The 12931-nt window shown below is 37.3% G+C and overlaps 2 protein-coding genes across 5 annotated transcripts in view; one reads left to right on the forward strand and one right to left on the reverse strand.

The window, feature by feature from the left end:
* Positions 1-306: 306 nt before the first annotated feature.
* On the forward strand, positions 307-7074 carry LOC107732020 (cilia- and flagella-associated protein 99-like). The gene is given in 16 exon segments (XM_016543251.1): positions 307-414; positions 1495-1639; positions 1810-1904; positions 2103-2215; positions 2603-2780; positions 3395-3475; positions 3590-3658; positions 3762-3848; positions 3993-4081; positions 4934-5138; positions 5227-5368; positions 5451-5602; positions 5713-5918; positions 6418-6512; positions 6515-6591; positions 6694-7074. Coding segments are annotated over 16 exon segments (1965 nt in total). The 3' UTR covers positions 6817-7074.
* A 92-nt stretch (positions 7075-7166) lies between these two features.
* Positions 7167-12931, reverse strand: part of LOC107732046 (rhotekin-2-like) — a 13221-nt gene continuing 7456 nt past the window's right edge. Inside the window, exons 10-14 of one of the 4 annotated variants that reach the window (XR_001638828.1) lie at positions 10056-10221; positions 9857-9964; positions 9459-9714; positions 8618-9233; positions 7167-7991 (exon numbers count right to left, since the gene is read on the reverse strand). Coding sequence is in view for 3 of the 4 variants with exons in the window: in XM_016543284.1 (XP_016398770.1) it covers positions 8228-8377; positions 9272-9714; positions 9857-9964; positions 10056-10221 (867 nt within the window). In the remaining variant the exon portion in view is untranslated. Of the gene's footprint in view, positions 8378-8540; positions 9234-9271; positions 9715-9856; positions 9965-10055; positions 10222-12931 lie in introns of those variants that run through there. The other 3 variants (XM_016543284.1, XM_016543292.1, XM_016543303.1) reach the window with 3 other exon arrangements.

A 12931-nucleotide genomic window follows, 5' to 3' on the forward strand; every position in this document is an offset into this window, starting at 1 on the left:
TTACTTCACGTTACTGAAATGCTATTTAAATTAATTATTATTATCATTAATATTATATTTTTCAATAAATGTTTCAGAACAAAGGGAATAGCTCTCTCAGGAAAAGACGGACCGCCTCGCTGTTGCTAGGCGACAACAAAACACTGGAGCTGCCGGATGGCTGTTTTTCATAGGACATTATCAAAAAAAATTAACACTCTGACCAATTTTATTAAAATGCTCTGAATCAGCTAAGCTAAGTAGAAATTATCCACATTATCGGACTGCTATCTATTGATCCGAAAGTATATTTAATTTGGCTGAGAAATGAACTACAAAGAACTTGTCAACGAGGTCACAAGGCTCCTGGACGACTTTCAAGAGGACAAACAATGCATTGACAGTTTTACAGAGGATACTGCCAAGGATCTTAAGGTATTCTTTTCTTACACAGGCCTATTCTCCTCCATATACATATGCCCACATGTTTAAAATCATGAGTATCTTATCTAGTGTTGGGTGTAATGCATTACTAAGTTATTAATTACTGCCTTTTTTTTTTTTTTTTGCCCTAGTCAATACCAAAAATAAGACACTTTTTTAAAGGAACACACCACTATTTTTGAAAATAGGCTCATTTTCCAACTCCCCTAGAATTTAACAGTTGAGTTTTAGCGTTTTCGAATCCATTCAGCCGATCGGGTCTGGCGGCAGCACTTTTAGCTGCAGCTTAGCATAGATCATTGAATCTGATTAGACCGTTAGCACCTCGCTCAAAAATGTCCAGAGTTTCTATATTTTTCCTATTTAAAACTTGACTCTTCTGTAGTTACATCGTGTACTAAGACCGACGGAAAATGAAAAGTTGTTATTTTCTAGGCCGAAATGGCTAGGAACTATACTCTCATTCCTGGTAATAATCAAGGAACTTTGCTGCCGTACCATGGGTGCAGCAGCAAAGTTCCTGGATTATTACGCAGGAATGAGTGGATAGTTCCTAGCTATATCGGCCTAGAAAATAGCAACTTTTCATTTTTTCTTAATTTAATTTAATTTAATTACAGTTACTTCTGATGTTGCAGACTATGGAACTGGGGCCAGTTGCATAAACATAGACACTATGTTGTGTCTTACAAACTTGTTTGACCAACTAACAGTTAGCAAGGGGTAATCAGTCTTACTTTTTGAATTCACATTAGACCAGTCTACCTTTTAGTAACTGTTTTGAACTTTTGTCTTTTTATGCAATTTTATTTTTATTATTTATTTGAAAGAGTTAAAAGAGCAGTTTCATGTCTATCCTTGTATTGTTCAACTCGTTGTGGTTTATATGGGATTTAGAAAGTAATTAGTAATGCGTAATGCAATATTTAGAGAGAGTAGTTAGAACAGCAATAGTTAGTAGTTAGTACATGAAGATGTATTTAGTAGCTAGTAATTAATTACTTTTTTAATTACACAGATCTTCACTATATGACACATAATAATCATAGTCCCATGTCTTCTGTCTTTTAGAATCTCTCCTCTGCTGACCAGAAGTTTATTATTGATGCTTTGTATGGATGTAACATGCACAAAAAGCTTTTGGATGTTGTGGTCAGCATCTTTTACAATCACCATGGAAAAAAATTATTCAGAGTGGATCGAAACCTGTTCATTGGTAAATTAATTTTGTTAATGTATTACGAATAATATTTTTTTTAGTCTTAAACTACTGATGGTAATATTGCTATAACCCAACTACTGTTTCTTTTTGCTATGAAGTTAATTTAGATTCAGACATTCAGAAAGGTAACAGATCTAATTTTGTCTTGTGTTTGGTTTTCTCAGTTGTCTGTTATCTCGCCATGTTCTGTCTTGATGATCTTGGCGTGGAGCATTTCAGTAGAATTATCAAGTCTCTAGACATCTCAAAAATGCACAAAGTAAGCAAAACACTGTACTGTGTACTATACACATAAATCCTTTATGTGCACTATTTTATGGACCAGTTTATAAATCTAGAAAAATAGAATGAAAATGTAATTTACAGTCAACCTGAATAACAACTGAGTATAAAGTACTAATATTTCAACATTATATTATACATTTACCCATTCTTTGTTTTCTGTCCGATACCTCAGTTCCTGAGTTTTTTCTTTAACATCAGCAACCTCACAACACACATCCAGAGAGAATGGAGTCACATCTATGATGCTGCCGTTGTAGATAATAACTGGATTACCCCATTGCTGAGGTAAAATGCTAATAATAAAGAAGAAAGAGTGTTTATTAGTGCTGAATATCAAGTTATTTGACTGTGTGATGCATATGTGCACTTGATACCTTCAGCCGATGTTACCTTAAAGGCTGGTGTTGCATTAAATCACACTATCAAAAAATAAATACATATCCTGAATTATTTATAAGTGTCTGTATGTCATCAATTGAAATAGGTATATTAATTAGGTGGATGTTTTTAGTAATCATTCAATTATTAATGAGAGTATGAATTCTAGCTGGCGGCTTGAAAAAGGTGTGGCTCAGTGTTTCCTGATGCCAGAACATGTAACTAATAGATTCTGCTCTACACAAGTTTTTGCACTTTTTATTTCTGTTATTTATTCTTTATTCTTCCTATCAGATGGTGCAATGAAATTGAGGTGCTGTTGGATCAGCTTGCCAAAAAAATTAGCAGAGGAAACCTGCCCAAACAGTCTCCCAGGAAAAACACTAAGCCCAGGGAATTTGATCTGACCCAGCCCAAAACTCGACCACTCCCTGCTCCTGAAGTTATTCCACAGAAGGACAAGCTCAAGCCGGCAAGTATTAAAATAAATACTTGAAATAATGAAATATGTGTTTTATGAGTCAGTCTTTTTTTTTTTTTAAATCTATTGAAAAAACACCTAACTCATTTCATCCAATCAACATTTTATTATTGCATTATTGGTTGTTTGGGAAAAGGTCAAAAGATTCAGATATTAGACCAGTACATTATAACAGTGGTTCTTAACCAGGAGGCTGGCGACTCAGGACATTTCCAGGGGGGGGGAACAGGATCAAATATATTAAAATAATTTAAATCTAATAAAATGCTAAAAATGCATAAACTGCTAAATCAATAACCAACAACTAAAAGTCAATAACTATTGATTTTATCGAAGAAACATATGCTTTATGAAACTTCTAGAATCACAAAATAATAATGGTTAATAAATGTAATATATTAATACTCTCAGTTCTATTAATTAAAACATTAAAACAAGCAGTTTGTCATAATTACAGCAGAAATATGAGGAGTGGCTTTCAAATATCGCTTTGGATAACGGGGGCCTTTGAGTCAAAAAGGCAGAGAACCCACTGTGTTATGACATTTTTCACTTTCGATGGGAAAATTATGTTAATTGTGGCATTTGCTTGCCTCCTTCCTCAGGTACCAGCCACCACTCACAGAACTCCAAAGGAACCAGAAATTCTGGATGAGATGAAGCAGAGTAATCGACAGAAAGCTTTAGTAAGCCCAAACAGAGAGATACTGGGAAGCAAACTGCTTTTAATTTTGTCGTAATTATTACATTAATTTCTGTTCAGACTTTACCTCATGGTGTTTTTTTACTTACTCCATTAGCAAATCCTGAATGAAGCAAACTCTCAGCAGTTCAGATGTGCAAACCCGCAGAAGTCTGAGAAAACTCAAGTTAGTGTCTTACAGCACAATTGAACTGAGCGATGTTTTTTCTTCAATGCCACAGCACCACAGAATTCAAAAGCTACAAATGTTTATATTTTTTGATGAGCAGAACACGATATCCCAGATTCTTCAAAGCCGTGATGCTGAACTCCAATTTGACAAGCTTTATACTTCTGGAAGCCCTGCCACCCAAAAGGTAATTTGGACTAGATAGAGCATGCATTGATAAAAAAAAAAGTTTCTTGACACATGCACCATGTGCTTTTGAACCTATTTTTTACTATTGAGGATCTTTGTACTGTTAAAAAGTGTTTGAATGTATCTGTTTACAACGGCACAGATGAACAGCTTACCTGTCAGACTGAACACAACAGCCATACTGCGAGAGGGAGCTTTATATAATCGTCAACTGGAAGAAGAGTTACAAAGGTAGAGTCACACTCTTCAGTGGTAATCAGATTTTATTTTTCTCTGTGCAATTACTCAAATGAACTCCAAATTATTTTGACTAATTATCTCAAATTATTCATCATTAATCCAAAGCATTGAAAAGCAACTAATACCACATTAAAGAAATAGTTCTTCAAAAAAATTACAATTTCAACGAAATACAAAAGGAGACATTCATGCTGCTCTTTTCCATTTAATGAGAATGATTGTCAATGGATGTTGTTTAATAAAAAATAAAAAAAGACAAGAAGCACCATAAACTATCTATATGACATATAACTGATATTTGAGATTTTGCACTATTTCTATGTGACTAATCAAATAAATGTGTGGCATTGGCTCATTTGTACAAAAGGAGCTTCCTTTTGATCCTCTCTGATCACTACAACTGTTTGGGTAAGGGAACAGAAATCTAATCTTATAAATCTAATCTTATGTGGTAAATTAAGGTGTGCCACAAGGCTCAATATGAGGCCCTTTTAAAGATCAGATTTCGCGAGGAGCAAACTGAAATCAGAAAAAAATCTCAAATCTCATTTACATATATTTAAATAAGAAACATGAAAACATCACACTAGGACACTAGGTCTGACATCAATACTGCAATATGACATTATTTCTATAGTGGTGTAAACTACATTTATGGTTCTTCTAGGGTGACTTAGAAAATCATGAGATAAATGTGAGATCATAAAATTTTTGGGTGATCTAACCCTTCAAGGTCAAGCATAAAAGTCATGGAGGTGTTTTCTACAACATTCATGCCATGATTATTCACTTGTGTGAATAACAAAATCCTTTGTTCTAATGTATATGTATTTGGGTGTTCAGATTAGAGCGATTGTCGCAGGGTGCAAGCGAGCCATCTACGTTCCTGCAGTGGCAGAAGGAGATGAAGGAGAAGGATCTGCAGGAGGAACTAGCTGAGCTGGAGCGCCGAAGACTGGAGGGACGAATCAGCCATGAGGAGGCAGTTCTTGCACGAGAACGTGTCTTGGAGCGTAACCACCATAAAGCTCAGCAGACTAAAGAGGAGGTGATGTCATAACAAACATCAGTGTTTACAGCAATACCTGACTCAGTCTGTATTAAGTTTATGATGATGTAATGTGTGATTGGTTCAGACTGCAGAGCTCATGCGCAAGTATGCAGAAAAACGTCTGAAGGAGGAGAAGGAAATGAGAGAGCTGGTGCAACAAGTGGCCGATGGTCACAAGAACTCCAAAGCGGCCAAAGCTAAGCTGCAAGAAATTAAACAACGGATAGGTACAAAAAGTGTGATTCATATAGCATAACATTTTAACAAAATATTAAATGACAGTAAAAACACTGTATTTCTTCGGAGCAGTTAAGGAAGTCTCAGAGCAGAGCAGGGAACTCCTCAGTCAGGCTCTGGAGGAAGCCCAGGCCGAGCTAAGCAGGAAGATGGAGCTTATCTGTCAGATTCATGCTTTTGAGTCAGTACCTCTCGTCAGACAAAAGTTTGTGGATGACACTGAGGTTAGTTAATTATCTTCTTATATTTATAAAAAATTTAATTATATGCACTACAAGTCAGTGGTTTCAACGCAATGGACACAACTTACGTTTCATGATCTTTAAAAATTTAGACTGCGGGTCATGATTTGCTGTGTGAGATGTCTTTGGCGGAGCTGCGGGAGCGTTTGGCAGTCCTGAGTGAGTCAGAGCAGTGTGAGCTGGAGGACAGAAGACAGCGCATCTTTCAGGAGAAACAGCTCAAAGAGCAGCTACTGCTAGAACAGCTGGACAATATCGCTCTACAAAGAAGTCAGGCAGAACAGGCTGCTTTGCGCAGGTAACATATCAGTCCTATCACACCTGTTCCTGCATCAACATTAAGTTGGTTCAAAAGGAAAATGTTTGTTTTTTCTATTTAAACCTGGGGGAAAAAGACGCAAGACAAGTGATTGCATATACGGACAGGCACTGGCCTGGCTCAAATCCTCCCTCTTAAATCACTATTACTTTGGGTAAAGAGATAGACATCTGATCTTACAGTGGTAAAGTATGGTATGCTACAAAGCTCTGTATTGGGTCCTTTGCCCCTTTTAAAGATCTGATTTTGCATGAACATACAGAGTTTGTGCCAGCTTGAGTCGTCCTGTCATGGGGACAATGCAAATACAAAGAAATTCTGAACTTCATGTTAATTCTTCAATCTAACTTGTCACCTATTATTATGCCGCTAAACGATGAAAAAAATTGAGTTAAATTAGAAAAATGCAAATTTCACTTGTGGTCTCAGAGTTAAATATGTGGAAAGGAAGGGCTGACTGATTTGTTTTGTTTCACAGTCAAGAAGAGAAAAGAATGAGAAGTGAACTGCGGGAGGCTGTCAGTAGAGATGAGAGAGTGCTGGCCCTACAGAAGACCCTCGAGCAGAAACAACAGGAAAGACAGAAAAAAACAGTATGAAGAAAAATGAGCAGGTGCTTCCACTCACAATGAAGACCACTCTCAACAAAAAGGTGAGAAGTGACTAGAACTTGGTCCAGATGTCACAAATGTTGACACAATAACACTACAAATGTTTATTATTGTTATTTTTCTCCATTAAATGTTACAAGCAGCAGGTTCTTGAGGAACAGCACTGGCAGGAGTTGGAGCACAATTTCGAACAACAGATTTACAGGATCTTTCAGCAGTCATCTAAAACAAATGGTGCTGGTGAGAACCACAGGCGAGTTTTCTGATAGGCACATGTCTCTTGTAAATGCAAAATTACTTTTCTTGAAAGAGTATAAGAAACTGATATTGTGAAAATATGTGTAGGCATTATATAAAAAATAAATATTAACAATACTTGGTATAAAGCATGTTATCCAAGTTGCTTTTTAGGTCACCCAGCACAGGCCTGGCTGATGTTACCAAAGAATTTGGGATAAAACGCAGATTTACTCTTGAGAGAACAGTGTTTTGGCTGTGGAAATAAAACAGAATGATTGCATGAGTTTTTTTTTTCTATACTAAAATATTTCTAATCGAAATACTACAGTAACAAAAGTCATTCTCTGTATTGAATAAGGATATCAGAATAAACCAGTTCAGTACAACTTTTTAATGTTGTTCCATTTCATTTTAGCAAAATTTCCACAAATATATTTTCCTAGATTAATGGCCAAAGAATGTTTGATGAAGAGTGATTTACTCTAAAACAACTTAAATAGAACAGTTCCAAACAACCGAAACCATGTATTGCACTAGTAGTACCATAACATGAATTATCTTGAAAATAATCTACAACAGCATTTAGTGGAACGCATTGTGTGTGCTACTTAAACATTCAGAAGTGTACATAAATGAAACGATATTAAACTAATCACATTTACCTTACAATACATTTTCATACACACTGTGCCCTAAGTACAGTTTCATAGTGCTCAGACCCTATAAAAATTGAACTATTTTAACTACTTGATCAAATACAACAATATGAAGATTAAACCCTTAGTGTCTAACATGAAAAATAAAAAAAAAAGATAAAATGTTAGTTAACGGTTTATAGGTTTAACTGTATAAAATCATTCAGTCTAAAAAACATAAAACCCGTTATCCAGTTCCTGATGTATCTTTTTTCACCTACTGATACTTTAAGAAAAACTACAAAGCATGCACCGGTTTTCATACCACAGACGGAAAAAACTAAAATTATATTTTGACATTATTCTGTGATATGACAGGAAAAATATAAACTTAGACCAAAATGATGCAGTGGCTGTGGGCCAAAAGTGCTTGGTTGTAGTGGTTACATCATGAGTGATTACAGACAACTAGTTTTAAAAGACATGATATGCAAGTGAATAACAGTAAAACAAGATTCTAAAGTTAAAAAGAATTGGGCCATCATCAAGTCTTGAAGGTTATCCACCTATCAACATCTGGACTGTTATTTTAAAAACAATTAATTGTTAGTTCAAGCTAGAACAAACAAGGAAGGCCATTTATACTCTCCCATTCACTCCCAGCATTCTCATCCACATTCTCTTGACCCTTGATATGGATCAATGAAAGGACAAGAGGGAGTTTATCTCCTTATGAATCCAAGGAGGTTTCATCTTTCCATAACAGATCATTAATCAAAGAGATGTCTCGCGCCTCATTAATTCACCAGGCTTTTGGGTTCATTTTGTCTCTGAATGACATCCTCAGTTTGTTTCTGGGGGCCGGCACAGGTGGCTGAGGGGCCTGACTGTACTCTTTCCCAGGCTTTTCAGGTATATTGGACTCGTCATCTCTTTTCTGAGGGATGCAAGGGTGCTGACAGTGCTCGATCTGTCCAAGAGGTGTATTTTTGCGAGTGGATGTGTGGCTCTTCTGCAACTGCTGAATGATGGCAGAGAATTTAGCATCGAGCGAGGGTCGCCCTGTCCGAAGCCTTGCCCCCTTACAGTTCTCTTTCTCTTGATTGGACATGATATGCAAGTGAATAACAGTAAAACAAGATTCTAAAGTTAAAAAGAATTGGGCCATCATCAAGTCTTGAAGGTTATCCACCTATCAACATCTGGACTGTTATTTTAAAAACAATTAATATCGTAAGACTTAAAAAAATAGCAAATTTAGTCTGAATTCAAGTGTTTGTTCAAGCTAGAACAAACAAGGAAGGCCATTTATACTCTCCCATTCACTCCCAGCATTCTCATCCACATTCTCTTGACCCTTGATATGGATCAATGAAAGGACAAGAGGGAGTTTATCTCCTTATGAATCCAAGGAGGTTTCATCTTTCCATAACAGATCATTAATCAAAGAGATGTCTCGCGCCTCATTAATTCACCAGGCTTTTGGGTTCATTTTGTCTCTGAATGACATCCTCAGTTTGTTTCTGGGGGCCGGCACAGGTGGCTGAGGGGCCTGACTGTACTCTTTCCCAGGCTTTTCAGGTATATTGGACTCGTCATCTCTTTTCTGAGGGATGCAAGGGTGCTGACAGTGCTCGATCTGTCCAAGAGGTGTATTTTTGCGAGTGGATGTGTGGCTCTTCTGCAACTGCTGAATGATGGCAGAGAATTTAGCATCAAGCGAGGGTCGCCCTGTCCGAAGCCTTGCCCCCTTACAGTTCTCTTTCTCTTGATTGGATAATACACTGGTAGGTTGAACAAATGGTAATTTATCAGGAGGGGGTGGAGTTTTCTGAGGGATGCAAGGGTGCTGACAGTGCTCGATCTGTCCAAGAGGTGTATTTTTGCGAGTGGATGTGTGGCTCTTCTGCAACTGCTGAATGATGGCAGAGAATTTAGCATCAAGCGAGGGTCGCCCTGTCCGAAGCCTTGCCCCCTTACAGTTCTCTTTCTCTTGATTGGATAATACACTGGTAGGTTGAACAAATGGTAATTTATCAGGAGGGGGTGGAGGTGCTCTCCTCTTGATTCTGCTGGCCATGACGGGACTTGTAATTGACTGATTGCTTTCTTTACCTGGTGACAGAACTGTTTTTTGTACCACCACTGGCCGGGATCCTTCAAACAGTGCTGCCCAATAGGGAGGCTCTGTGTCCTCCTCCTGACCAATAAGAAAGCGCCCATCAGTTTCCTCAATCTTATTGTGAATTATGTCAGTCAAGCTCTCAAATTTCCCAGGGGACCCGATGCCTGAAAAGAATACATTTTTAAACAAGCAATTAAGAGAAATAACAGGAAGTTGGACTATAACTTGTCCTCCCAATTCAGTCAAATCAACCCAGTACATTCTTATTTTCTATTATAAATGATAAATATATCCTTCATTACTCACTTAGATCATTATAAACAGAGTCAGCTTGCTTCATGAGAAAGAGCGGGGGTTTCCGTGGTGACAAAACCTCTATTTCCATGATCTTGTCACATGTATGTTGCCACTGACCTGTAGAATTAGTCCATATTGGTCGTTAACATACACAAATTGTAATAAAATAATTTAGCTTTGATTTCTGACAGACATCAGGTGAACTTACTCTGGTCATAAATGTGCTGCCAGAGGGCATCCAGCCACTCCTGCAAGACGTCAGGGGTTTCAGTAATGAACACATGACTGGCAGAGTCTCCATTTCCCGGGTTTATCAGGTTGAGTCTAGTGCCAGTCTGCTGGTGGTCCTTTCCTACCACACGAATACGGGTGTCCTGCATAAACACACACAGAAACTCTAGTGCATATTTAACGTTGGTTCTCCCATTCAATGAGTCTTGTAGCAATGCATCCCAAGTGGTAAAGCTTTGGCTGTAATTTGCTATTATTGCCGTAACCTTTAATGTTGACTGCAATTAAATTACTGTGTTAACTATAAGCTTTAAGATTAGAAAGGCTGCATTGCCACAATAGCAGTCTAAAGTAACGATTATAATATAGCAGTTATATAATATGGGTGATATTAGATTTTTCTCAAATTTATCGGCCCATATTGGATACGTAATTGTGCTTGCACATTTTTCCTATTTTTACATTTAAATTACCTTTATTGTGATTGAAGGCTTACTTTACATTTTTAGATTTGCTAAAGATCTACCAGTGTTATTAAACCATTTGTAATGTCCATTTTTCATATATTACAGTGTTGTGATGCCAAAACCCACTTGTAGTATCTAAAACAATTGACTTTAATATGCTAATTTTAAGTTTATTTAGCCAAAATTGCCAATATAATTTAATATCGGATTCTGCCATTGCCATTATTGATCATAACATAACCAACAGTTACTCGTTTTTAGTTTTGGGCCAGAATAGTAACATTGGTGAAGCAGTGCTATTTTAGTATTATTTATATACTGTTATACTGTTTATTAATACTAGCTTTTATGTTTTTATTTTACTTTTAGTAATTGTTTTGTGTGCTTTTGTAATTCATTAGGGGCCAAGCCCCTATTGCATTTGTATGTGTTCTTTATTATTATTCCTCCCCAATGGGAGTCTATGGCAGCCCTATGAAGGGAACATATTTGGCACACTTGTAGTGATGTGCTGCATCCGAAATCGCATACTTCCCTACTATATAGTAGGTGAAAAACAGTATGTGAGGCGAGTAGCATGTCCGAATTTGAAAAACATAGGTGAAAAGTACCCGGATGACCTACTTCTTCCACCCGGATTCTGAAGTGTGCATTCGATGGACACTTTACTATCCCATGAGGTCATGGGAGAGGATTTATGAATGGCAGTGAAGCAACGCAACCGACGCTGGTAGGTCATGTGACAGTAACAACATGGTGGATGTAGTACATCCGAATTTCATTCATACTACCCATATTCATACTACATAGAACTTACTTTAACGGCCGTGAAGTAAATTAGAATTCAAAAGTAGTACCTACTCAGACAGTACTCGATTTCAGATGCACCGATGGTCATCATGAATAGTGAACTGACCAACTTTAGGGTCTCTAGGACCAACTCTATAATGCCACCACCAGTTAAAAAAATTCACTTTTCAAATGGTTATAACTTTTGAACCCTTTGTTCTAGAATCTGATCACTCTCTTCATGGTGAACACATTCAATAGCTTACATTAAGGCTCCACCCATTACAGTAGCAGCCATTTTGAAAAGTATAGTTTTCCATTTTTCACTACTCCTCCAAAATGTGAAAATTGGCTCAGATGATCTTTGGACTGAGCCGCACATAAATGACTGAACAGAATTTTGATATTCATCTTTGTTCAGAAGTTATGTTGTGAACTTGATGTTGACCCAAAATTGGTTTAGTGGCTGTATCTTGGCCAAACTTTGATCAATCAAAACGAAACTTGGGGTCTATGGATTCCTTGGGTCATGCCAAATCTGTGGATTTCGATTTTACCAAGTGCAATATCTTTGGAACTATTTGACATAGACACAAAAATTGGAAGAGATCATCTACAGCATGTCCCAGAGTTCCCTGAGAAATTTGAACACAGCGCCACCTAGTGTTCCAAAGATAGAGATTTTTGCAAAAACGCTTAGAACTTTTGAAAACATTGTCCAAATATTGGCTTCACTGTTTCAGTACATTCCTTGACTTATGCCAAATCTGACGATATCTCATTCTCCATCATTTTGTTTGTCCGCCATGTTGAAGTAAATGAAAAACAGTTTTTTTGCTGCTACTCCTACAAATTTTGTCCAAAATCGGATCAGATGATCTTTGGACTGAGCCGCACAGAAATGACTCAACGGATTTTTAGTATTTGCTATCGTTCCAAGTCATACCTCTTCGAAGTAGACTAATTGCTTAGCATGCTAACCGGTTGCCATTCTTTCTAATGTGGCTCTTAAGCTATCAAGCTAACCATAAGCCATGTTAGCGTTAAGTTAGCTTCGCATGCTAAACTGATTAACGTGCCAAGAAACTTTTTTTGTGAGTTCATTCTCGCACTGAAACCTCTGATGCAGAAGTTGCTGCTGCTGCAGGCATTGTTCCTTTCCAAGAATCATCTCACCTGAAACTATTAATGCGACACACAGTGCTTTAACTTACAAATTCATTATTTTGAATTGAACTTCTGAACTTCAGTATCTGTGTGAACACCCATCTTCCCAGTGGCGCAACAAGACAGGCACTTGACCTGGAGATTGTGGGTTTGATTCCCGTGTGTTACAACCTAAAGGGGTCATATGATGCGATTTTAAGTTTTCCTTTCTCTTTGGAGTGTTACAAGCTGTTCGTGAATAGATAAGATCCCCAAAGTTGCAAAGACTAAAGTCTCAAACCCAAAGAGATATTTTATTTAAAAGTTAAGACTCGTCCACACCCACCTAAAACGCCTAGTTTAAACATGCCCCCACATGTCTACGTCACTATGTGGGAAGATTTGCATAACGCCGCCCAAATGTTCACGCAAAGAAAGAAGGAGTAACTTT

This window comes from Sinocyclocheilus rhinocerous, unplaced genomic scaffold (genome assembly GCF_001515625.1).
Source record: "Sinocyclocheilus rhinocerous isolate Xijiao unplaced genomic scaffold, SAMN03320098_v1.1 scaffold1635, whole genome shotgun sequence".
NCBI lineage: Eukaryota > Metazoa > Chordata > Actinopteri > Cypriniformes > Cyprinidae > Sinocyclocheilus > Sinocyclocheilus rhinocerous.